General features: G+C 48.2%; 2 protein-coding genes and 1 long non-coding RNA gene across 3 annotated transcripts; all 3 read right to left on the bottom strand.

The window, feature by feature from the left end:
- On the bottom strand, positions 1-1891 carry LOC144142330 (TNF receptor-associated factor 5-like). The gene is made up of 2 exons (XM_077673752.1): positions 1401-1891; positions 1-1283 (listed from the first exon to the last, which is right to left on the bottom strand). The coding sequence occupies exons 1-2, from the start codon at positions 1686-1688 to the stop codon at positions 255-257; spliced, it is 1317 nt and encodes a 438-aa protein (XP_077529878.1). The 5' UTR covers positions 1689-1891; the 3' UTR covers positions 1-254.
- A 2233-nt stretch (positions 1892-4124) lies between these two features.
- LOC144141438 (uncharacterized) lies at positions 4125-9237 on the bottom strand. Its single transcript, XR_013316600.1, has 3 exons — positions 9047-9237; positions 5382-7363; positions 4125-4257 (listed from the first exon to the last, which is right to left on the bottom strand). It is a non-coding gene; the product is annotated as an uncharacterized LOC144141438 (long non-coding RNA).
- Positions 9238-9736: 499 nt separating this feature from the next.
- LOC144141437 (uncharacterized) lies at positions 9737-26136 on the bottom strand. The gene is made up of 7 exons (XM_077672996.1): positions 26000-26136; positions 24819-24936; positions 23281-23549; positions 21967-22250; positions 20473-20684; positions 14789-15074; positions 9737-10104 (listed from the first exon to the last, which is right to left on the bottom strand). Exons 3-4 carry the CDS (start codon positions 23343-23345, stop codon positions 21968-21970), a joined length of 348 nt encoding a protein of 115 aa, XP_077529122.1. The 5' UTR covers positions 23346-23549; positions 24819-24936; positions 26000-26136; the 3' UTR covers positions 9737-10104; positions 14789-15074; positions 20473-20684; position 21967.
- Between the last annotated feature and the right edge of the window lie 508 nt (positions 26137-26644).

Here is a 26644-nt window from a genome sequence, read left to right as displayed (position 1 = left end):
CACTGCAAAAAAAAATACTTTACTCAGGTCTTACAGGCTCGTTGTGAGACAGCTGGTTCAACAGCAAATGATCAGTGACGAGATGCCAGCATGAAAACATTCCTGAGCTTGTTATCTAGTTGCTTCTCCACTCCGCTTTGTGTATCGTGGGTGCACTTTTTGTTTATGCTCAAGCAGTGAGCAAACACTTTCGTCGTTGATGACTAACCACACACGAGGAGGCCAGTTCCCCATTGCATACACACAAATGCACGTCAGGTGAGGAGTGAGAAACATAGGTCGAGCTGGTTACTCTTGATGAAGCTGTCACGCTCCAGGGCGTTCAAGTTAAAAGAAGAATCAAAATAAAAAGCTGGGTTGCCAGAGGCTGTCGGCCTCGAGAAAAATTCTTTCCTACCGCCTGGTCTGCTTTCAACCGTCCGCTGTTCGCCCGTATCCGGATGCACGACAGACAGCATCATCTTCTTATTGAACGGCCACTGGAGATACTCGTCCACCTCGCCTTTCTTCAGACAGAGCTGCAGGTGGAGCGAAACACCTGCGCCGTTCCTTTTGAGGAGAACCCCAGGCAAGATCAAGTAGTGGCACAGGTAAACCGGAATGCTGAAACGGTCGACCGTCCCATCCTTCATGGCCCTGTCTTTCGCTGTAAAGTACCCTTTCAGTGCCCAGTGGTGAGAAGAGCCAGTCTTCAGAATGTGGCGCAAAACCAAGTCTACCTTCCGGGACGTCTCTCGGCCCGTCTCCACAACCGTCTGCTTTACGGTGGCAATGTCCGCTGCATGACGGGTGATGCCGTTTCTGTTTTGGCAAATGACGGTTACCAAGTCGCGTTGGAGTGTTTCCTTCAGGTCGTCCACGGTGCGAGACAGTGCATTGCCCTGGTCAACTTGCACTTCCTTCAGGCTGTTCGTGGTGTGGGAAAGCGAGTTCACCACTTCAGCTCCCAAGCTGCTATCCAGGGAGAGCATTTCGAGCCGGCCTTTCAGTTCCAGAAGCTGCTGCCCCATTTCCCGAGTGGCTGTGGACAGCATTGTCTTCAATTCTGCCAGATCTGAGGTTTGTTGGTTGCTCCCTGCCCAAGGGGCACCAGCCGCTGCCGCAATTGGTTCCTGACGCCCGGTGCATGATCTCAGGTGCAAGCAAAGGTTCTTGTACAGGATCTGTGCAGAGCACTTGGGACAGGAAGCCAAATGATGTTGGCATTCAAGGCCGAAGTGTCTTGATAGCTCGGAAGCTGCAAGCACGGCTCTGCAGCCGTTGTCTTTGTTCCAGCAGTACACCTAAAAGGAACAAAAAATGTCCAAAAGAGTGAAAACAGCCTCAAGAGTCCGGCCTTGTGTGAACACTTTTAGTGGCATCTGTGTTGTGTTACGGCTTGAAAGTGTCGTCTGCCTTACCGGTAATTCCAAAAGGTTCTTGACCGGAAACTGCCTCCACTGAACGCTGTCATCCGGACAGGCCTCGCCATCCAACGGGCAGCACGGGGGCCCAGCCAGCTCGCTCTGCTGCTGGTGGCAGGGTCCGCACAGAACATGCCTGCACGGCAGCAGATGCGTCCGCCCGACCGCCATCCCGCAGGCGCTGCATACTTGGGCGGAGGGCAGGGTATGGACGAAGTTCAAGGGTCTCCAGTCGAGATCTTCGCGAACGTCGTGGAGGATATGGCGATTGCCACCAGGAAGCATCTTCTGTTGCGCACGTGAGCAGTGCACAGACTACGGAACACGCTGCCGACTGGCTCTACCCTTGATACGTGACCACCGGTGCTGCTTAACGCGATCGTGAACTGCTATTTTGAAATACACCACTCCAGCGCTAACATGTCGTGCAGTCTTCCAAACTTGTGAACGAAAAGAGCGGGCATTGTCATCCACAGGTTGCTGAATCAGAAAATTTTCACAAAGCCACAGCATCGCAAGCACAGTATTAGCTCTATGATTGGTCAAAATCGCGGTTTCGAACATAAATTTTCTTTTAATTTTTTTTTTACTGATGCGAGGAGATGTCTTAATGTCATTAGATTTGTTATTCCTGTCATATCACAGTGCTGCAGACTGCATACCGCGAAATTTGAATACCCTTGGCTGAAAGGATCTTCTAACACCTCTTTGATGTTGAAAGAAACACACATAGCGCGCAAAAAAAACAGGACGAAAGACGGAGGGATGCTTGTGTTGTACATCCCTCCGTCTTTAGTCCTGTTTTTTTGCGCGCTGTGTGTTTCTTTCAAGATGATTTACCAACTTGCCCAATTTTCGGCGTTACCTCTTTCATGCCCGTAAACTGGCGCTCTGGTTCCGAACTCACTTTATTTTTGCGTGAAGATCTGCCACCACGCCTACAACATTTTCTGCGCAGGCATTATGAGGGACGACCTCAACAAATTTAACCGGGCGCGCAACCAGGTTCTCTCGGTACAAGCGACGTGGCGTCATTTTGCCGTTGGGGCGCCGTTTAGAAAGCGAACTAAAGTAGTTGCGTATTGACTTTCAGAGGCTGCTTATAGTCAGGGAAAACTGCACGTAAAGTTTTTTAAGCGCTGTTTTGAAAGATCCGAACAAGACACAAGCCCCCTAGACATTACATCTCTACAAGAAAACGTACTTCCAGTACTGCTTGGACTTCATCGACCCCTAACCACTAAGGACTGCCTCATCTCCCGAACAAGCCAGAGTGCCATCCTTGATTGGCGTCCGTCGCATATACAAGATATAGACGCAAGGGAATTCCATTAAAATAATACAGTTCAAAGGCAAGGAGCGTTCTTGAGAAGTGCAGGACAGGACCGCGCGGTTAGAGAGAGAGAGAGAGAGAGAGAGAGAGAGAGAGAGAGAGAGAGAGAGAGAGAGAGAGAGAGAGAGAGAGAGAGAGAGAACTTTATTAGAAACAGATGGGTTAAGGATGTATGGTGGCCACTAGGATGGAGGTGGCTAAATGAGCTCGTTCAAGCAAGAGCACTTGGGTGGCCAGGTCGGAGCTGCCCAGCGCCTCCTCCCACTGCTCGCTGGTGATGATTGAGGAGAAGGGCATTCATGCAATCGGTGGGCGATGCATACGCACCACAAAGGGGGCATTCAGGAGAGGGGAATAATGACGGGTGAATGTGATGGAGGAGAAAAGAAAACATTACAATTACCGTGGTTGAGGGGGCCGTGACTGGAAGTGGTTTAAGCATGGGAGGGGCCTTAGTACTGTGGCAGGCAAACTGCAGATGCACTGATACTCAGCTTCGAATCTTTAGTCCGTTTTCGTACGTAGTTCTGAATTTGGCATGAAGTGGTCTGTGTCATACACGATACACGTAGACTGCCACACTGCCGACTGGGGGACCTCCATGTGGCTCGTCGAAGCTGTTGGTCTTGGCAGGGGCGCTTGGTCCAAAATTTTGACCACGCCGTCAGAAATAATTGAAATACAGGAGAGCCCACCTCTCAACCTACTGGCATGAGGATGGGGGGGCGGGGTACAAGACCCCATCTGAGGCAGCAATGACCAGGGCACGAACCGACGCTCCCCATCGAACAATGCACACCCATTAATACTTGTACCAGACACCAATTTCACGTCTGCTCTCACTGCTACTGCAACCCGTCCTTCCAAACCTTTGCTTTAAATTTTAAATTCGAAAGTTTCCTGTCGGAAAATTTGTCTGTTGTTGATACACTTTGACAACAAAAAGATAATGCAAAGTCCGGTGCTGAAAGAAAAAAAAAATTATCCATACAGACGGGAGGAACTGAGCTCCTAAATTTCACCACAAGGTCGCCCAGTTCTCTTCAGTGGTGCAAGCCAGACTTGGAGAGAAGAATGCAGGGTGAAAGGGATTGAAGACAAGTGGAAAGCCTGCTTCTGCATACTCGCCTAGTGCCCACTTGACGACCACAATCGGCAAGAATTTAACTGTTAGCTCCAGTGGTTCCACAAGGCCAGGTTGTACTGTTTTAGCAAACAGGTGGCGACACTTTTTCAACCTCGCTTGTTGTGGTTGCACGCAAAGTGATTGCAACCAAAATTCACCTATGCCATTTCAAGAGACAGGAAGCGAAAAAAAGTCACCAACATCTAATGAAACGATGACAAAAATCACCAGAGCAGAAAGCAAAGAAGTAGACAGGATGACCCTTGGCTTTCACAAATTTATTTTTGAACCACCACCATGGTGACCCCTCAAAAGTGTGTCCTGGAAACCGGACAGCGACGATGGTGGTCAGCGCACGCATCACTCCAGGCACAACACCCTTGCCCTGGGCCCACCTGGGTGGAAGAAGGCGAGAGCACTCAAGTACACTGGTTCAAGTGCTGGCCTGGTGACAATGGTGTCTTTTACACCTCTGCATGTAGTGTACCCACCCTCGGACATCACGAAAAACATGGGCCTCAACCACGCTAACATCACGGCTATAGGCACGCCACCGTCAAAAGCTAGTTTGACTTGGACCATCCAGGTTCCCAGGGGCTTCAAAAAATATTTGAAGGCGGGGTGTTCGAGACAAACAGTGGTTATAATGATGATTCTGGGGTTCTATAGAAAGTACAGTGTTCTTGTTTTTCTTTGTCACCTGAAATGGATAGTTTTTTTTTTCTTGAGGCCTTCCCTGGCTTGTCCAACTGAATCGTAAATTAAACGCAATTTACTTCAAGCAACAGCTCTTTCTACTTCAAACATCCTGTTAAACCTTTCAGTTCTGAATTTTTTTCTTTGTATTTGCGTTTTCTTTGACATTTGGACTCTATAAGCATACAAACGAGAAATTGAGCTTGGGATGCAAGTAAGTAGCAATTTAATCTGGTACTACATCGACGTAATACTGTATGTAAGTCAATAAAAAGCCTCAATTACCTGAAAACGACTGTTCTTTTTCATAGGAGTACTTTCTCTTAGAGCTTTAGCATGCAAAGCAAGCATGTTGTCTGGTACAAATCAAGAAATGCATAGTAAAATGCTGCTGAGCGGCAGATGTAGTGGAAATTATTTCACGCTGCAACTCTGGTTCTCCGAACGGCGTTTGAGTCTCAAAGGCTACGCAAAGTAGACATTCGTGGCACTGGCTAACGCCCAAAACGAAACAAGAATCCACATAACAGAGAGAATTCAGATAAAATTACAAGGAATTCTTGAGGGACCAGCAAAGTGATAAAAATAGGGAACTTCTGAACCTAGAAATGCGAATTTTTCTCCCCAGTACGGAACATCACTCGCTGTCTAGGCAGCCTGGTTTGTCAAATAAGTATCCGAATCACCTTGCAAAAGAGGAAAGGGAGGGGGGGGGTGAAGTTGGAGGTGGCCAAATGGAGTGCAGCGCTACGTGCGAGCGAGTCCCAGGTTGCCAAGCAAGACACGCAAATAAACAAGTCAAAGGAGAGAGGAGGGCACTCACGCGATGCACCCCCTCCCCTTGCATCCTTGGCCTCCAGGTGGACTAGGAGCGACAGCAGAGTACGCATGGTGTGCACACGTGCGACACGTACACGAGGCTCAACTCCTGGGCGAGGCCACATCTGGAAGGAGGGCCCTCCAAGCCCACCAGAGGGTGCTGCCGGACGTCGCCCACTGCCTGCAGACCCCCACACTGCCCACTGGCGACCGGAATAAGCAGGGGGAGGCCAGTGCTGGAGGCTTCGCTGCACATGCTCCCAGGCAGCGCAGTGCTCTCCTCCTCCAAATCACAGTCGGATGGCGGGCAGGACACACGGGGGACCACGCACCGTGCCAGCAGGTCGGGGACAGCTGGCTCCCCAGGCCCTCCCTGCCCTGGCCAGCCCCGATCCCGGTGTGACCCCAACAACCCCATGGGTGGTTCAAGTCACACCGGGGTCGGGTCGTGGGCTGAGGCAGGCTCCGATCCGTTTGGGGCCACGGCAGCGGCCTCATTGTGCGACGCAACTCCCACCATGCCAGGTCGCCTCCTCTCTCGGAATCAGGAACTGCCCTGAAGAGAACAAGCCGCAGTGTGAGACCGACTGGGCAGCAGTGGTGCCCCTGTCGCGTATACAGTCAAACCCAGTTATATAGAACTAAAAAAAAAACACGTATCAGATCACCGTAGGGGATAACTCAATATAAGCCAGCTAAGGAGTTAGACGTCATAAAAGCACTCAGCATTTCTAAAACACATTTTTGGTGAAACTGCCTCACTTTTGCACGAACCATTGTCTAAAGGATAGGAGCAGCTGAGGCCGCCATCTTTCACATTCGTGAAGCACCGGACTAGTGCGGCTGCACCAATCACTTTGGAGGGTGTGGCATAGGGTAGTGGTTGCTTTCCGCGTTGCACCCGTTTGCACTTGCGCTCGGTACAAAGTCGGCAATGTAGTCTTCCAAACTCTCCCATGGTCGTGACACCTCCACCCACGCTCGCAATGTCGCCAACCATTGAACCGGCAACAACAGGTTCCAACAGGTCGCTCCACACTTAGGCAATGCCAGCAGTGACTTTGTTCCACTACTCAGGATTTCCAGCCATCGCCAGTGCGCACAAGTCGGCAGACTTGAAGCAATTTTGGACACTTTTTTAGCAACATCTGCCCAGATGCTACTTCGACAAGGTGTTCTCGGAAGATCTCGTGCCTGACAGGGACTTGTGACTTTTCACCAAGTCCGACTGGATTTACGATTGCCAACTCCACGGCAAAAGGGAAACTTGGGAGCTTCGCACTAGCCACTGAATAAGCCCGTATTTATTGACACTAGCGCTGGCCACCACAGCTACACCTACAGAGCCGCCCACAAAACGCGAATTACAAAGGCTACTTTACCAGACAAATAAGTTCCACTGCAGGGACAATACAACGTGTTATTGCCAGATTAAAAAAATAGAATGCAATATTGCAAGTTTTTCTGACTCACAGGCAAATTTTTGACGAGAAAAGAGCATTCAAAAATGCCCTTTCCCTTGCATTACCTCCTTTGTCGATTTGCTAACGATTTGCAAATTTAGCAAATTTATAGCACATGTGCAACATATGCAGGAAAAAACACAATAGGGGGAGATTAACCATGAGAACGGCGAGGCGAGAACTAAATTCTGAAGGCAGACATGGTATAAACACACACGGCAAACCAATGCGACAAAATTACGGTACTTGCCACGGCAGCCTCTAACGCCACCTGCTATGTAGTCAATCAAGGGACTACATAACTGCGCAATGCAGCCACAGAAAATCTTTGCATTTCCGCCTAATGGGGACTGGTTCTCATAGCGACTCGATGGCAACTGCATCCTTACCTCCCTCTTCCCCACACCCTCTGTGCACACCTGCATGCACTCATGCACACACGTAAAATCAGAGGTGCACATCACGGTGCGGTCCTTTCCCAGCAGCGGATGAAGTCCTCGGTCGCTTCCGGGGACCAGCCAGCCTGAAAAGACAAGGACACAGTTGCTGGAGCACAACTGCATTTACAAACGCCCGGCAAAGGTTACTGTACGCACTCAATTGTAAGGCGAGTTCATTTCATTTTATTTTTTTCGACACTGAAGTTGAACCTTGCATAACAAATTAATACCGAAATTCATGTTGCCTTAAAGTGCAATGATGGACTTTAGTGGAGCTTTTTTTTTTTTTTTTTTTTTTTTTGCCTGACACCAGCACCTTGCTGTTTAATAAAAGTTTATTCCTCCTCCTCCTCCTTGCCTCAAGGGCACCCAAGGTCAAGAGCGTCGTTTGCTACAAGATGGAATAAAAAAAAAAACGTATTCACAGGAGGCGTGCAAAGAGTGCATAATGTTACACTGGTGTAAAGGACCACTTTCAAATGATGATTATGTCTAAGGAGGGTTATGGGACATGGGAAGGCTACGAGGCATGCAATCAGCTAGTGGTGTATTGGCCCATGGCAGGTGAAAACATTACAAGCAAGGCGATGCGTTTAAAAGTGGGTAAAATATTGTTTCACAAAGGTATACCCTGATGCCTGCCTGCTTAAACAAACAAGCTTTCTTATCGATGGTTACAGTTCTGGCCATCCTGCTATTTCTGTGACCATAGATTGTGGCCAGAACCCTCTCCCTGGCCATTATTTGGAGGGAGAAAAGATGTGCCTGATGCCACTAACATTGTGTGTATCGTCAACAGAGTCCTTTTATGGAGGTGCCAGCGGTTCTCACTGAAGCCCCTTTCCACATCCGCATTTCTACGTGGAATGCAAAGCAATGCCTTCACTAGTCCGGCCAGGAGAGTGAATTTGGTTTTGCTGTCAGCTTCCTCCTGCTCAAAATCTGCGGTCAATACTCCGTGTAGATGGAACTGATTCAACATGTTCAAGCTGGATGAGCGTGTAAAGACATCGCAGGGTTTGATCACCTGCGGCAGCCTGGTAGCTAGCCTCCTCAAATGAGCCCAAGAGGACCCCTTCTCTCAACTGTGGGCTTAAGAAGTGCAGTCTATGTAAAAGCTTCCAGCACCCAACCTAAATGTCCGTTTCTGTCTGGGTTCCCAAGACGAAATTCCACGCTTCGTGTAGTCTCAAACTTCTAATCCCGCTTTCCAATTTGCAGGGGGCTAGGTTTGCAACAACGGCAACTCTCTGGCTTTCTTTGAGTGGTAAGACCGTCTCCATGAAGAGTCCACACTGCTTGTGAACGACGGCCACCATCTCATCATAGAGTAGGTGGACTAACGGCTCGCTTCTTTGAAACAAAGGCAAAAAAATCAGTGAAACCTTCGACCGCCTTCTTCATGAAGAGTAGCTTTGCAAAGAACGTTGTATCAAAAAATGCTTTCCTCAAGTGCTCCTGTAGCTTTCCTCCTGAAAGACAAGTTGAGTGAGACACGATCACTTTCTTTAAAGCTGGAAAGCTTTTAATGAACCGGCTTACAGCCAGTGCCTGAGTCAGCCATCCTGAACTTTCGTCCCTTTCCTGCTAACTACCTTTCTATTGAGCTAGCCACGTGAACTGCTGCCAGGCTTCATTGCAAAGGAGATCGTGACAGATTCCCTCCTCTTCAACGCCTGTAGCATAAAAACGATTCCTCCTACCAGAGCGAAACAAATTTTCGGCGCAAGATTGGCTGAGATTGCTTGAAATGTAGCAGGATTTACCTCTCTGTGTAGTTAGGCACGATTGGCGCAGCTATCACATCACTGTAGGCTCCAGGAGGACCATTGTTGCCCTGATGGCCTGGGCCGGAAGGCTGGCACACTCACTCCTGGAAGAGGGGAGGCAAGAAGAGGCAGTGACGCAGCTGAGGGCCACAACGATTGCCCTCTTTAAGCAGTATTTTGAGCTGCCATGCTATGCCATTCATGTTAGTGCTACTAAAACGCCCGAAACTAAGCCCGAGTTGTGAGGTACATTTCAGAAGTCCATTTTTTGCTCCCGACTCATTGCACACACACACGAGACACTAACCCCCATTAGGCCTAACTAACCCCCATTAGGCCTAACCCCCCCCCCCCCCCAAGGAAAGCAATTGCGATGCAAAAGAAACGAAGCCACTCATTCGAAGTGGACAGGGCGAGATTCCCGGCAACCTGGCCGCAGCTTCCTGCATTGCAACCACTGGAGTCAGTTACATGGCCCTCTCGCCTTTGCCGAAAGAGCGACGGTGCAGCGCCAAATGCAAAAATTGCTACTTCATCAACTGCATCCCGGGAGAGTTTTAACCGATGCTCGTCCTTGATCACAAATGAGAGTCGAATCATTGGGGAAAATCTCCCCAATAAGTGAACATTCGCCTCACCTTGCTTACTAAATTTGTGTTTGGTCACAAGGAGTTGGAAGTGACCGAATGGAAGGCAGTGCTACAAATGAAGCTGGTTTATGCTAACACACCCCGCAGCCAACAAATGAGAGGCAATAGAGGGGCACTCACGTTATGCGCCCACCCACTCCATCCTCGGCCCGGAAGACGCCTTTCAAAGAGGACTTCCACATCTTCCTCGATGGGAGACCCCCGATCCCCAAGGCCAAGCCCCGACCTCGGTGTGACCCGAACAACCCCACGGGTTGTTTGGATCACACCAGGGTCGGGTCGTGGGCGGGTCCAGGCTGCAATCCACTTGGGGCAATTGCAGCGGCCTCATTGTGCGATGCAACTGCCACCATGCCAGGTCGCCCCCTCTCTCTTGGTATTCTCGAAGCCTGGTCAGGAACTGCCCTGCAGAGAACAAGCCACAATGGGAAAGCAACTTAACCCCAGCAGTGGTGCCACTGTCAGGTATATAGTACCCTGGAAGCCCAGCACGGCTCTTGCTTTGTGCATATAAAAATGGTCACACTCACACTACCAACAGCAGTGTTTGCGGCTACAAGGAAGCTGCATTACCAGGCCAGGAAAACGTAACACGAGAACCACAGCCTACTGCGCAGTGAGATGAGCATGCTGCCGAGGGTTTGATTGACGCACTGAAAAGTGCCCAGAATGCGCTCAGAGGCTGGAAAAGTCAAGAAACTATGTTTTAATGCTGATAAACTATTATTTCTGGGTCAGTACTGTAACACAACAACAAGCATTAGCACATGCCTTCTCTGCAGGCACATGTGTTGACATGTAAATAAAACGTTAGCACTCAGAAGAGTCTGACTACAACCCTTCTTCCTGAAGAAATCACATTTTCTTTTGGCAACTAGATAACTGCCAGTGCAAAATGAATGCCTGCACCCCCTTGACCTTCTTGTGCAGGTCACCGGAGACATATCTGCAGCGTCTGAGAAATCAGCAGACGAAGCTTCGCGGTGGAAGCTACAGCATCCGAGCTGAAAAAACAGTTCCTTCCTCTCTAAGCGTCTATGTGGTGTCGGCACCTTCTTCATCACTGTGTTCTTCTTGCTCACGCACATTATTCACAATGTCTTCACTGGCAACCTCCGCAAAAGCGGGCACCCCACTTTGCTAGTCAATGTAATCATCAAAGGTCACCGTGATGACTGATTAATGGTATTCCTCGAACACTTTGTACAGTTGCAAGAATAACCAGAAGCTGCCCCAACATTGAAATTAGATCTAAACTGTAGTCAGGAACAGCTCAAGAACTACGAAGGAAGTTGCCAGCACACCTCAATACCTCAGCTGGCAGTTCCTTCGAGCAGCACAGAGAGCGCCTTACTGTGGGTATTTCCAACATGACTCGAGTCGCTTCAATACTTTTTCAGACTTAATCTGCTTGCAAAATACTGCAGCAGCAACAAAAAAGTACGCAAGGAAAAGAAGGCAATGTCACGCATTAAGTGACATGTCCTCCCAAAACGTACACCCCTGCTACAGTGGAATCTCGATGATACGATTCTGGATGATGCGAATTTCGGGATGATACGAATTTCTAAAAAGTCCTGGCAAAATTGCATTGATTCCAATGGGAAAAATTTCGGATGATACGAACGGACCTGCGTAGCTCGGCGGATGATACGAATGACCCGGCGAGGAGCTGACTTCCGAGCCAGGCTCGGCCGGCTCGGGGAGCAAGTGACGGCGCCATACGGGGTGGTACGAGCTGCCCCTTCTGCCTCTCTTTCTCTCCTCTTTGTCGCTCTTTCTCCAGGAACGGGCGGGCTGTTGTAGTGCGAGCGCGCTTGGCCGGCTCGCCGGCGCGGCCAAGCCGCTGGGGAGAGAATGCCTTGATGGCCTTGGGCGGCTCGACGTCACCTGACGTCACTCAGTTGCTTGCGTCTCATTGGTCTTGCGTGGGTGTGGCCGAGGCCGCGCCTCCGGAATGCGGGACCTGCTCCTCGTCCCTCGTCGTTGCCGCGTGTGCTCACGGACCGGTGGAGATTGTGTTGCGGAGACGTGTTCGAGGGTTTCTCTGCCAGCGGACTTCTCTCAACGAAATCAGCCGTTATGTCGCGCAAAAGGAAAGCCCTTTCATTCAAGGAGAAGCTGGAGATTTTGAATAGAGTCGACAGGGAGCCTAAAAGGAAGCGCAGCGACTTGGCAAAAGAGCTCGGCCTGCCGCTGTCGACGTTGTGCACCATTGTTGGGCAACGGGACGTCATTTTGAAAAACGTGCAGCTCTTCGGCGTGAACGTCAAGCAGGCCAAAACAGCCCAGCATGTCAAGCTCGAAGACATTCTCCTGACGTGGTTCAAGGAAATAACTGCGGCTGGAGTAAACATCGACGGGAAAGTGCTCCGGGAGAAAGCCGACGACGTCGCGCTTTCGCTTGGAATTGAGAACTTTCAGGCCTCCGGCGGGTGGGTTCACCGTTTCAAGCAGCGGCACGGCCTTGTGTACAAAACCGCGTGTGGCGAAGGGAAGAAGGTGGACGACTCGGTGGTGAGCGACTGGATGACCGACACTCTGCCGGCGCTTCTATCGGAGTACGAAGCACGAGACGTGTTTAACGCAGATGAGGTGGGACTTTTTTTTAATTTGCAACCCAACAAAAGCTTGTGCTTCCGAGGCGAAGCTTGTCAAGGTGGACAAAACAGCAAGCAGAGAGTAACTGTGCTCTTCTGCTGCAACGCCGACGGGTCGGATAAGCTGAAGCTAACAGTCATCGGGCGGTCGCAAAAGCCGAGATGCTTTAAAAATGTGGGTAGTTTGCCTTGCGTGTACAAGGCGAACAAAAAGGCGTGGATGACCGGCGAATTCTTCAGGGAATTTCTCATGCAGTTGGATCGCAAGATGGCGAGTAAAAATAGAAAGGTTTTGCTGTTCATTGACCAGTGCTCTGCTCACCCGAAAGAGGTAGTTCTGCCTCATGTGAAAGTGGTATTTTTACCGGCTAACACCACCAACCGCCTGCAACCACTTGATGCTGGAATCATAAAAAACATAAAGCATCACTTCAAAGGCATGCTGGTGCGACGGTTGCTGGCGAAAATTAATCGCAAGGACGAAGACCTTCAGATCAGTCTGCTGGACGCTGTGCACTTCCTTGCCATGTCGTGGGACCGAGTAACTGCGGACACGATCGCAAACTGCTTCCGCAAGTGTGGCTTTTTCAGCCCCGCAATGACAGTGTCTCCAGAGCCAGAAGAGCCACCGGCTATTGAAGAGTGGGACGAGCTTGGCGTGGAATGCTCGTCGCACGATTTCATCACCGTCGACGATGACCTCGCCACTTGCGGTACCCGGACGATCGAAGACATCGTCGACGAGATGCAGGAGGAGCTGGAGCAGCAGTCGGACAGTGACAGCGAGGACTGCGGTGGAAGTGAAGCACCACCATCGACGAGCGAAACACTGCATGCCCTTGACGTGTTGCGGCGTGCAGTGAGCTTTGGCGCCGTGAGTGAGGAGACGAGCGCCAAGTTTTACGTGTTCCAGAAAGGACTGCTCGGCGACATAGAAGTAAAAAAAAGGCAGAAAACCATCACGGATTTCTTCACGCAAAAGTAAGCAAAGAAATAAATGAACTTTTTTTTTGTGCTCAATTTTTTGGTCTGTGTTGGTTCATACGAATTCCGGATGATACGAATATTTTTCGCGGTCACGCGAGATTCGTATCATCGAGATTCCACTGTATTGGCATCCTTAACTTGCACCTGAGTATAGCCATGTACTTCCATGCGACGATCACTAAACCTTCACAAATACAAAGTGATTTCATACACCACAGGTTGAATATCGAGAACTGCTTCATTTTTGATGCACTGAGCTCCCTTCAACTTCTTCAGAGATTTCTTGGTCTCTTGAACAAAACGTTCCGCTTGTCCGTTTGAAGAAGGGTGGTACGGGGCTACCAAAGCTTGGCGTATCCTGTTTCTTGCTAGGAACTGTCGAAATTCGGCAGATGTAAATGCAGAACCATTGTCAGAGACGACAACGTCTGGAAGTCCATGCGTAGCGAACAGCTTCCTTAGCTCACGGATTACATTGGCTGCTGAAGTATTCGATACAATGATGACTTCGAGCCATTTCGAGTACGAGTCGACGACTATGAGGAATAGCTTGCCTTGAAACGGTCCGGCGAAATCGACATGAAGCCTGGACCATGGCCTCGTAGCTTGTTCCCAAGGGTGGATTTCAGCGCGGGGCGGAGCATCTACAGTGCAGAAACGACTGTCGCTGGGAATGCAGGGCCACCATTCAGCAAAACAATAGTAATACGTATTCTACAGCATAAATTTCCTGAACGGGCGCTATTTAAGGTGCACCATTTCGCCCCAGCATCATTCTCTGCTACAACAGAGCAACAGTAGGGTATTAAAGACGCCAGATGCACAAATTGAAATTTCATTAATTGCATCAAAAAGTTTCAACCGACGCTCGTCCTTAATCAGAATCAAGAGGAACACACCACCCATACATGAAACATCGGCAAAAATTTCCCCACAAGTAGGAATTTCTGCTTCGTTTTGTTTAGTAAAGCAGCGTCTGAACTGAGTCATTGGCAAACCTGGCCACCTAGACGCACCCCGAATAGTGTCGTCTACTGGGTCGCTTGTAGCACTCTTTTCTCTTGAGCAACTACTAAACAGGCACCACTGGTAGGCCTCACTGGCCGTAAGTGTTCAAGCCCGCAGTCTTGGTTCGAACCCCAGAGGTTCCAATTTATTTTTTGTTTTGGAAAAGACCAAGAATGTGTTTTTACTACAGGACATTCTCTCAGGTACACTTTAAGCATTCTTGTCAAAAATAAGGACAGTTTGGCATGTCTTAGTTTGGTTTAGCCCACCAACACGTATAATAGTTGTTCGGTCCACCTATAGTACGACGCGAAAGGAAAACGAACGCAGGATCTGCCTAGGTGACCTGGTTTGTCGAATACGTGTCTGAGTCACACCTCACAGGCAAGGGGGGCACTGTTACAGGCGACAGTATGAAGTGCAGTGTGGAGCAAATTCGAGGTAATAAAGCAGAACCCGCAGCCAACAAAGGAAGGCTAAAGAAGAGCACTCACGTTACACGGCGACACACTCCATCTTAGGCCCGGAGGGTTTGTGTCGTCCACGGTGGGTGGACAAGGTGACGGCGTCGAAGAGGTCCTCCGAGGTTGCCGTGCATGGGAAGCCCGATCCCGAAGGTGCCGGGTGACAGCCTGGGGTGGGGCATTTGCCGGCCCTGTCTCATACCGGGTGGCGGTGTGGTAGAGGAGCGGCTGACGTCGTCCTTTTAGACCGGCTCCCAGCTGGACTCCCAGGGCCCAGGGGAAAAGGAGTCCTTGAGGGAGGACTGCCCCGGGAGGGCTGCATAGGAAGTGAAAGAGAAGGTTGGGCTTTTTTTGCTAATCGCTGGCTATGCAGGCAAGGGTTGGTGGGGAGGGCAGCTTGATCTGTGACTCTCGATTGACTCGCTCGCTGATTCCATGGCGCGGACACGCCGATTCGCTTAGCGCTGTTGCCTCATTTCCTTTTATTTATTTTTGCTTTCCCTTCGGTTGCCTGAATGCCTCGCCAAGCATCAGCGGAGGCTGTCATGGTGAAATTTTGTTTTAAGGGGGGACGTGGCTTTCAAAATCAACTTTTTTATTTCTTTGTGGATTTTGATGAAAATTGGCACAGCAACTGGAAATGCTTCCGTGATAACACCATAAAAATTTCAAACTAATATTTTGAAAACTTTTTTATGTATTAAATTTTCTTTCTGTTCCGCTTGTACCGAGCTTGAGCGGCTTATAAAACACGATAGAAAACTTGTTCGAAGTGCTTTGCATTCCCAAATGAATGGACGAGGTCGTGACAGTTTTAGAATTTTTTTTTTACAACACAATGTTTTTTGGTTTTCATTTCTTTAGAGGTTAATGTGCAATAGGCATGTTGACTGTGAACGATTATTCGAATAAAAAAATCACAAAAAACAAATCTGGAAAACCAAGAGTGTCACGACCTGAACTGTTTATCAAGGAATGTAATGCAAGAAACGAAATCAAAATAGACCCAGCGGTCACAAAAAAATCCCTGGTACAAGCGACGGAGGTGGCAAAAAAAACTGTTTTGAGAAAACGGCTTCCGAAGTTGCAACATAGGTTTCACTTATCAAAAGTCGTCATGGTTGTAGCCTTTCATGTCCTTTTGAACATGGGGCTTCTGGAATGCCTTGCCTTGAAATTGGAGTGCCTTTTACAGCCTTTTTCTCTCCAGAAAACATCATTTTCAGCTCCTCCGTGAAGAGTACATACCCCACTTTGCAGACCAAACGAAGGGGGAGATGGGTTTCAATGGGCTTTCAATGCAAAGTAGGTTAGCTGGTTGGCTGTATCGCACTGAACAGCCTCCTTTTGCAGTGCTGTCACCATGGCAACAAGTTGAGCATTTTTTTTAATTAAATTTGAACATTTTTGGCTTTTTTTTTATGTTTTATCATCTTGCCTGGCACAGCAACTTAGTACTCATACGTGCAGAGGTGTTCATTGCCAAAAGTTTGCATACCACAAGGATGAAAATGAGCTACTTTGAAGCTTGGTAGAGTATTCTGCATAACTCCCAACTTCAATGCAAGAGCATATTTTTTTAATACTTTTGACATTCAAGGCATCCAATATTTCTAGCAGCAAAGCCAGTATGCCCTAAGCAATGGTATCAATAATTTCCCTAAAAAATCACCGTTAAATGCTGCGACAGTAACGTACATTTTTAATGCAGAGAACATATTTTTATTCCTATATTACTAACTTAAACCTGTTTGCATGAAAATTACAAGTGCACGGGAAACGTTGCGCAATACGGGCGATATGGCTCGCGCGCATCGCAGCGCACGCTTACCGCGACATATCGAACTTTAATTATACCTGATATGGCTGGTCAGGTCGCTTTTAAGATTAAATCTGACGTCGCAGGCATTAATTACAACTACTGGCGTTCAATCGTAACCGGTTGCCCAGTCATGTGCTGCTCCAATGCGCGTCGGCTATGCCGTGCGCGCCAGCGCGTTTGACGCGTCGACCGTTTCTTTTTCAAGGCCAGCGAGTCCACAGTCAAAACACAGCAATAACTAAGCGTGTAAACATCGCAAACCCGACTAAAAGTTCACTTCACGAACCGCTATCGCAAGCGCGCACACCGCGTCACCCTCCGGGGTCTGGCGACGGTAGAGTCACGCGCACCACGAAGCGTTCGATGACCTCCTCCTTTCGAGCCACACAACTTCCCGTAATCTGGCTCGCGATCTCAGGCATTCCCATCGCGATAACGTGCGTGTTGAATACCACAGATTGAACAGAAACTCGGCCGAGCGAAGCGGCGAAAATGAACTCAATGCGCTCGCTACGCAGCTCAGGCGGCCGCCATCTTGCGTTGCGCCCGTGACATCCAATCAGGAGGGTCGTTGTTCTGGGAGGACCAATAGCGCTTCAGCATCTATTTCTAGCTTCGTTTGTGCGTCGTTTCTTTTCTGCCGTTTGTGCGTTTGTGAATGAACGAAGATAAAAGAGACGAGCGGAACCGGAAAGACGATCGCTCGGCCGATCTAACCATATCAAAATGGCCGCGCCCGGTGGCACCGTTGCGGAGATAGAGCGCTCCGAAAATTGCCGTTTTTTCGCCCTTTTGCGCTGATAGTTTGTCACCGCGCCTGACAAAAGTATTTTTTTATGCCACTTTGCGACGCTTTTCAGCGTAAAAACTTTGCAGACGCATAGAATAGGAAACATAGAAGCCGAATATGCGGGTTTCAAAAAAACGATGTTTTGGTCATTTTTCCGAAGTTGAAAGCCGCGTCCCCCCTTAACAGAAGAGAACGTGAGGCGGTTTTGTGTGTTTTTTTTTTTTTGCTCTTGAGTTTATGGAAAACAGATAACATATCCACGTTGTTCGGCATATCCGAGGCTTCGTCTTAAAGCGAGGCTGAGTTGTGCAGTACATGTCAAAAATCCATTTTTTGCTTCCGAGTCATGGCACGTACACAAAAAATAAATAAATAAGCAGTCCCCAACCACCCCCCCCTTCCCCTAGGAAAGCAATTGCAATGCAAAATGAACATGGCCAGACATCTAAATTCATGTCCCAAAACACAGTTGCAGGACAAGATTCTGGGAAATCTGGCTGTAGCTGCCTCCATCGCAACTGCATGAGTGAGCTATGTAGCCCTCTTGCCGAGCAGCAGGTAAGCCTTCACGGAAAGAGCAACGGTGCAGCATTCACACAGCCAAACACACAAATTGCGACTTCATCAACTTTGTCCTGGAAGGGTTTTAAGGGGGGACGTGGCTTTCAAAATCAACTTTTTTATTTCTTTGTGGATTTTGATGAAAATTGGCACAGCAACTGGAAATGCTTCCGTGATAACACCATAAAAATTTCAAACTAATATTTTGAAAACTTTTTTATGTATTAAATTTTCTTTCTGTTCCGCTTGTACCGAGCTTGACAACTTATAAAACACGATAGAAAACTTGTTCGAAGTGCTTTGCATTCCCAAATGAATGGACGAGGTCGTGACAGTTTTAGAATTTTTTTTTTACAATACAATGTTTTTTGGTTTTCATTTTTTTAGAGGTTAATGTGCAATAGGCATGTTGACTGTGAACGATTATTCGAATAAAAAAATCACAAAAAACAAATCTGGAAAACCAAGAGTGTCACGACCTGAACTGTTTATCAAGGAATGTAATGCAAGAAACGAAATCAAAATAGACCCAGCGGTCACAAAAAAATCCCTGGTACAAGCGACGGAGGTGGCAAAAAAAACTGTTTTGAGAAAACGGCTTCCGAAGTTGCAACATAGGTTTCACTTATCAAAAGTCGTCATGGTTGTAGCCTTTCATGTCCTTTTGAACATGGGGCTTCTGGAATGCCTTGCCTTGAAATTGGAGTGCCTTTTACAGCCTTTTTCTTTCCAGAAAACAACATTTTCAGCTCCTCCGTGAAGAGTACATACCCCACTTTGCAGACCAAACGAAGGGGGAAATGGGTTTCAATGGGCTTTCAATGCAAAGTAGGTTAGCTGGTTGGCTGTATCGCACTGAACAGCCTCCTTTTGCAGTGTTGTCACCATGGCAACAAGTTGAGCATTTTTTTTACTTAAATTTGAACATTTTTGGCTTTTTTTTTATGTTTTATCATCTTGCCTGGCACAGCAACTTAGTACTCATACGTGCAGAGGTGTTCATTGCCAAAAGTTTGCATACCACAAGGATGAAAAGGAGCTACTTTGAAGCTTGGTAGAGTATTCTGCATAACTCCCAACTTCAATGCAAGAGCATATTTTTTTAATACTTTTGACATTCAAGGCATCCAATATTTCTAGCAGCAAAGCCAGTATGCCCTAAGCAATGGTATCAATAATTTCCCTAAAAAATCACTGTTAAATGCTGCGACAGTAACGTACATTTTTAATGCAGAGAACATATTTTTATTCCTATATTACTAACTCAAACCTGTTTGCATGAAAATTACAAGTGCACGGGAAACGTTGCGCAATACGGGCGATATGGCTCGCACGCATCGCAGCGCACGCTTACCGCGACATATCGAACTTTAATTATACCTGATATGGCTGGTCAGGTCGCTTTTAAGATTAAATCTAACGTCGCAGGCATTAATTACAACTACTGGCATTCAATCGTAACCGGTTGCCCAGTCATGTGCTGCTCCAATGCGCGTCGGCTATGCCGTGCGCGCCAGCGCGTTTGACGCGTCGACCGTTTCTTTTTCAAGGCTAGCGAGTCCACAGTCAAAACACAGCAATAACTAAGCGTGTAAACATCGCAAACCCGACTAAAAGTTCACTTCACGAACCGCTATCGCAAGCGCGCACACCGCGTCACCCTCCGGGGTCTGGCGACGGTAGAGTCACGCGCACCACGAAGCGTTCGATGACCTCCTCCTTTCGAGCCACACAACTTCCCGTAATCTGGCTCGCGATCTCAGGCATTCCCATTGCGATAACGTGCGTGTTGAATACCACAGATTGAACAGAAACTCGGCCGAGCGAAGCGGCGAAAATGAACTCAATGCGCTCGCTACGCAGCTCAGGCGGCCGCCATCTTGCGTTGCGCCCGTGACATCCAATCAGGAGGGTCGTTGTTCTGAGCCCCGACCGGAGGACCAACAGCGCTTCAGCATCTATTTCTAGCTTCGTTTGTGCGTCGTTTCTTTTCTGCCGTTTGTGCGTTTGTGAATGAACGAAGATAAAAGAGACGAGCGGAACCGGAAAGACGATCGCTCGGCCGATCTAACCATATCAAAATGGCCGCGCCCGGTGGCACCGTTGCAGAGATAGAGCGCTCCGAAATTTGCCGTTTTTTCGGCCTTTTGCGCTGATAGTTTGTCACCGCGCCTGACAAAAGTATTTTTTTATGCCACTTTGCGACGCTTTTCAGCGTAAAAACTTTGCAGACGCATAGAATAGGAAACATAGAAGCCGAATATGCGGGTTTCAAAAAAACGATGTTTTGGTCATTTTTCCGAAGTTGAAAGCCGCGTCCCCCCTTAACCGATGCTCGTCCTTGATCACAAATAAGAGTCGAATCATCGGGGAAAATTTCCCCCACTGAGTAAATATCCCCTTCGCTTTGCTTAGTAAATCTGCGCTCGGTCACAGTGAGCTGGAAGCGACCGAGTGGAAGGCAGTGCTACAGATGAAGATGAGGGATACTGACACGCCCCGCAGCCAGCAGGGGGAAAGGGGCGATGGAGGGGCACTCACATTATGCGCCCACCCACTCCATCCTCGGCCCAGAAGACGTCCGCCCAAGAGGTCGTCCTGGTCCCCAACGTGCCGGGCAATCGCCAGCTCTGCCTCGCACCGGGTGGCGGTGCACAGAGGACTGGCTGCTGTCCTCCTCATAAACCGGCATCGAGCTGGACTCCCAGGGCAGCGATGGAGAGGAGTTCTCGAGGGATGACTCCCTGGGAAGGCTGCATAAGGGACATGAATAACGGGGCGTCGACTTTAGCATTGATGAAATGTGCCAAAAAAAAAAAATACATGTCACACCATCAGGCCCTTTTTTTAACCTGTAAACTGTCGCTACCACGATAACTCGGTTGACTGCACTCGCACACCCCTGCCACTAAATGTGCCACCGAGGCAACTTGTGTAAAAAAATATTACAGGCGTGTCATGCCATCTGTAGGGAGGTGAAGGGCATAACTGGTAGGGTACATCTTGAACTACAGATGGAGCGCAAGTTTTTTTTCATCCGTGCTGCTTTGAATTCACTTCCGCAAAACTCGCTGCCATGGCAAGTTGGATATGGCCAAGAAAAGAAATTTCACTATCTGTGTTATAGCTGCCGCCCTCTGTAAGGCCCCATTGTGGAGAAAACTCCACCGCTCTGTAAAAATGTTCAGATGTTCTTCAGAACATAAATGTGAATTAGTAGTGGAACAAACATAAAAAAGAAAACCTGGTGCGGAGTCATTCCTCTTGGGAGTATTTTTTTCTGGCTGCTTTTAAAGTGAGAACTAGTCAGAAAAAAAAAACTCGGTAGTGAAAGGGTTAACACACATAACATGCTTAATTTGCCCGGAAAAATAGAGCATGAGATTGAAATGTTGAAAAAAAAAACTTATCTTCAATAAAAACGGCATGGTGCTGACGTTCTGAGGCACATACAGAACATCAAAGGTAAAGTGCAGCACATTACTGGCAACAGCCAAAAAGAGGTCGTTCGAACTGAATCATCTCACCAAGCACTTTACCATCAGGAATAGCGTCAGTGCGTAGATAGACCATAGCACTACAGTCCAGCCTCAACCAAACAACATTTGAATGCCTCTGCTGACAGAACCTAGCTATCACGGTTCTATCATGAATTTAGCTTTAAGCGATTTTATGAAGGACACTAATGTCAAGCATGTTTTCTTTGGTCAATTCTACACATTCTTGTCGAAAATAAGGATAGCCTAGTATCCGTTAGGTCTTTCTAGCCTACCAACGTGTTTATTACTTGGTACAACATGAAAGGGATGCAAACGTAGGATGTGTCTAGGCGGCCTGGTTTGTCAAATGTGCATCCTGGTTGCAGAGCAGAGTTGTAGGCGGAGTTGTAGGCGGAGCGGTAGGCAGAGCGGTAGGCGGAGCGGTAGGCGAAGAGCGGATTTGTAGGAGAATTAAGTGCAGTGCGGAGGAAATCCGGGGGACGCGAATGGAACATGCAGCCAAACAAAGGAAAGGCGGGAGAAGAAGGGCCCTCACGTTATTCGGGCACCCACTCCATCTTCGGCCTAGTAGACATCCACACGGTCCACGGGGTGCGTGGCACGACGGCGTTGCAGACGTCCTTCCAGGACGGAGTGGTCAGCAGGCCCCTGACCTCCCTGAAGGTGCCGGGTGACAGCCAAGGGTGGGGCACTCGCCGCCCCTGCCTCACACCGGGTGGCGGTGTGGCAGAGCCTTGGCTGCCGTCCTCCTCGTAGACCTTGTAGGGCAACAACGGAGAAGCGCCTTCCTCGGGAGAGAGAGGTGCTGCCCTGGGGACGCTGCATTAGAATTAGAAGATAAGGGTTCTCAGCAAAGCATTGCTAACAAAAGAAAATCAATGTCTTGATACTATAATAGGGGCCTTCATTTTCCCATATCACAATGCTCAAAGGGACCATGTACACTTGTTCATCCTACTAGAATATCGGCGTTCTGTATAGAGTCATTCAGATAACATCAAACAAAGCACGGCTGGTCGACCTCTGCAATTTGGTTGAAATTTTTTTTTTACCTCATTCCCACATGTATGTACAGATTCGCACATATTTTTGGTGGAAACAATTTTGTCCGACTGAAAAAAATTTTGGAACGCACCCGGACGGACCGTGGCCACTACCTGCCCCTGCACTGCGGCCAACTTTAGTGACGCCCACCAAAAATACACTCCTTAGGCACGAACGGTAATTTTTATGCTTCACCTATGTCTGGTGTGCATCCCCCCACAAAGAATTGTTGGCTAAAAAGAAGGCGCGTAAAGCCTGACGAAAAATTTTAAACGCCTGTTCGTCTACTGACAACGATGGTTGAAATGCAAAGCTTTCTCGGCAAATGGAGAAAACAAATTCCGAACCGTAAATGATCAAAGTCCAACCTGTGAATGATCAAAGTCCACAACCCCAACAAAAGCAGACAAATCCCTCACGAGAAAGCTGAGCTTTTCAACTATCGCCGTTAGACTAAGGGGCGTTTGAACTTTTTCCCTCCGTCGCTACCTTTTGTGTCAGCTACGCGACCCTCCAGCCGAGCAAGAGGCAGGCCTTTGTGGCAAGAGCAATGGTGCGGCATTCACGTAGCAAACGCACAAACTGCAACCTCATAAACCGTGTCCAAGGAGGATTTTAGCAGTCGCTTGTCCTTGATCAGAAATGAGAGAGACACACCACCACTAATAGAAGCATCGGCGAGAATTTCCGCTTTCCTTTGTTTACAGAATCCCTGTACAGACACAGTGCGGGAAGAAGGGGGGAAGAAGCGACCGAAGGAAGTGCAGTGCAGACCGAGCCCAGTGCAAGCAGAACGCGCACTCACGTGATGCGCCCAACCACTCCAGCCTTGGCCCGGAAGACATCCATGTTGTAGGCAGCACGAAACATCACCTTGATGTTGAAGATGTCCTCTTAGGTGGCCATCTCCTGGTGCCTGCAGTGACCGCCGCAACAGGGGAAGTCGCCGGCTCTGCCACTCCGGGTGGCGGTGTGGCAAAGACCGGCTGCAGTCCTCCTCATAGACAGGCTCCGAGATGGACTCCCAGGGCGCCGGGGAAGACGAGTCCTCTAGGGAGAACTGCCCTGGGAGGTCTGCATAGGAGGTGAAATAAATAGAATGGTGTTGACCTCAGCATTGCCAAAGGAAGAAACGAAATCCCTGTCACACTATCAGAGCCCTTTGTTAGCGTTTTCGCAGCCACTCCAAGACGCATGCCCCTGCCACTAAATGCCACTCCCGAGACAACTAGTGCAACAAAAATATTGCAGGCGTGTTGCGCTATTTAAGATAGGCCAAGTAAAGACAGAACTTGTAAGGTACGTTTGAAACTATGGAGCGCCAGTTTTTGCTTCCCCACTGCTTTGAATTCACCTCGCCAACAGAGCCACGGCGAGTCTGATGCAACCAAGAAAAGGAATTGCTCTGTGTTTTAGCTGCCCCAGATTATTATAAAGCCACATTATAAAGAATATTCCACTGATAACTTTTTTTAAACACCTACATGTCCTCATTTGTGGCTATTATTTATTTAGGCATCATTTTTTCTGTAAAACGTTTCATAACAGATTGGATATAACTATATAAAAATGTGCAGACCTTCTTCAGAACATAAAAGTGGATTATTAGTGAATTAACAATGGAAAAAAAAAACACAGGTGGAGTTCTCCCTGCCAGTGTTTCTTCTGGCTTGCTTTCACAAGAGAACCGGTTAAAAAAAAAACTAAACACTGAAAGGGTAAAACTAGATCATGAAATAAAAATGTTAAAAACAAACCCATATTTAATTAAAAAATCAACATGGTGCTATGTCCTGAGGCGCATACAGAACCCCATTGGTGAAGTGCACCGAATAACTTGCAACAGCAGAAAAGGAGGTTCTTCCAACTTATCTCACTAGGCATTGTAGGTACGCAACCATGAGGAATAGCGTCACCTGGTTGATAGAGGATACTGTACTACAGTCCAGCTTCAACCTGATAACATTAAAAAGTATCTGTCGGCAAAACCTAGCTGTTTGATTTTATCACGTTATGAATTCAGCTTTACGCCCTATGTCAAGCACTCAGTGAAAACAAAAATTCTGGTCTTTATTGACTGCGATATCTGTTCCACTAATTACAACACATCGAAGTGGTCGGACATGCTTTCCTGTATTTTAGATAAAGCACCAAGCTGTTCAGCATTACAACCTTTTTTGTGTAGCCAAGATTCAAGGCCTTCGTAGTTCCATGCTGATCACAATTTGCAAATGGGTGAAAGCGATTTGAATGCAGTCTGCAGTCAACGACAGAACGAGCCAGAAATGGCATTTAGAAATCGCAATTAAATTACCAAACAGGAAGTTCAGAATAATCCCTTACAGTGCTCAGGCCTGGGCACACTTGGAACCGTTAGCCCCAACCGGATCCGCTGGTTGGCAGCGGAAAAGTCCACGCCGTCATCCGACGATGACCAGGAAAAGATGTCAGATGAGGGCGACTGCAGGGAACGGAAGCGTTAGTCCACAAGGACTCCCTTCTACAGTACAAAAACTATGTTTATTATTGCAAAGCTGGGCCACAGTTCGGCAAAACACAAGACAAAACATTCTATAGAACAAAACTCCCTGAACTGGCACGATTGACTTGACGGACATCATTTTGTTCCACTGCTTTCGGCTGCACCAAGTTCAAACCTGACGAAGGGCGTGACCAAAAGGCTGACATGGATAGGCAGCACGCAAGTTTTGACTAATAAGTGCTTGAACTCCAGAAAGTGGTGTGCTAACTCTGTGCAAAAGTTTCGCCGAGCAATATTCGCCAAGCAGAACCTGCCCAACAACTAGTAGAGAAAAAAAAAATGTTAACGGTAACTTTTGCGCAGTCGATACGGGGACACAGAAAAAGATGACACGAAGACAAGCGCAGACTAACATCTGCGCTTGTCTTCGGGTCATCTTCTTCTGTGTCCCCGTATCGAGTGCGCGAAAGTTATCATTAAGATGTCAAACCAACTAGCCCGCCTACCCGTGTTATTACAAAAAAAAAAAAAAAGACAAAGCCTGAGGTCACCTGAACGCGTCCGGAAGTGAACGTCGGAAACACGTGCAGGACTTAGAACTGCAAGCAACAGTTATTGAAAGTAATCACAGCTGGTTGCACAGACACGAATGTTTTCACACCAAGAAGCTTAAAAAAATATGTATGGTCTATTCAAAACAACCGTATGCCTGGCACATATGTCGCAACTGGCCTTCGAAATTACATACCTCGAAATTTTGAGCACCCTAGCTAAGGATTGAAATAAAAATGATGAGAGAAGCACAGGGGTAAGCAGAAATAATTCAAACAAGTAAATTCTACTTCTGTAACGTCCTAAAGCGGATGTAAATAGATTCTGAAAGCCGAGCTCCGTGATAGCTACAAGGGTGGCACATTCAGCTTAGGCCTAGTACCAGGCCCCAAGTGTGCCTATCGGGCTCTCGAAGCCACATGGCAATAATTTTCACTCCGACAGCAAGCAAAGCATACGTGCTCCTAGCAGTGAGGAAAACGATACTCACGAAGAGTAGCGGCCACGGAGGGTACGTGGCGGCTCAATGCCGCGGTGTCGCCACAGTGCGAGTCATCGCAGGGAAGACTTGCGGAATAGTGATGGGGTGATGGCAGTTATGGCAGGGGCCGCCGAGCAAGGCACGTGGGCCACGTGCCTTGCAGGGCATGATATTGAGAAACTCCATGCTGCAGGGGACACCAACGCCACCAGCCAGTCACGTGGGAAGCTCGCTTTTTTATTATTTATTCACTGGCGTCATTGGGCATTTACACGAGATGGGCGGATGCGCAATTTTGCATATGAAAACATAGGCAGACATTCTTAAACCAAACCTGTCTGAAGCAATCAGTGTTATTGAATGAAGTTTTTGAACCGTTTACGTAAATTTGCTCTGGCAACAATAGAATTTACGTCATGTCAGCGCCTCACATGGAGGAAAGAGAAGGTTAGGTTTCTTTCCTCCATGGTTCTTTCTTTACTCCATGGCGCCTTATGCCGGCGCCATGAGCTAGCAAACGTTTTCTCGGTAGAATATACTAGGCACTACATCCGTGCATTTACTACTCCAGGTTATCCTGGTATGACTGGTAGCGACGCCCTTCTGACCTTCAAGCTCGGCCAAGGTCACTCCAAGGTTAATCAAGCGGCTTCT

Source organism: Haemaphysalis longicornis, unplaced genomic scaffold (genome assembly GCF_048455015.1).
Source record: "Haemaphysalis longicornis isolate Haplotype H1 unplaced genomic scaffold, Haemaphysalis longicornis Haplotype H1 scaffold_6, whole genome shotgun sequence".
In the NCBI taxonomy this organism is placed as follows: Eukaryota; Metazoa; Arthropoda; class Arachnida; order Ixodida; family Ixodidae; genus Haemaphysalis; species Haemaphysalis longicornis.
This window is presented reverse-complemented; position numbering and strand designations above follow the sequence as displayed.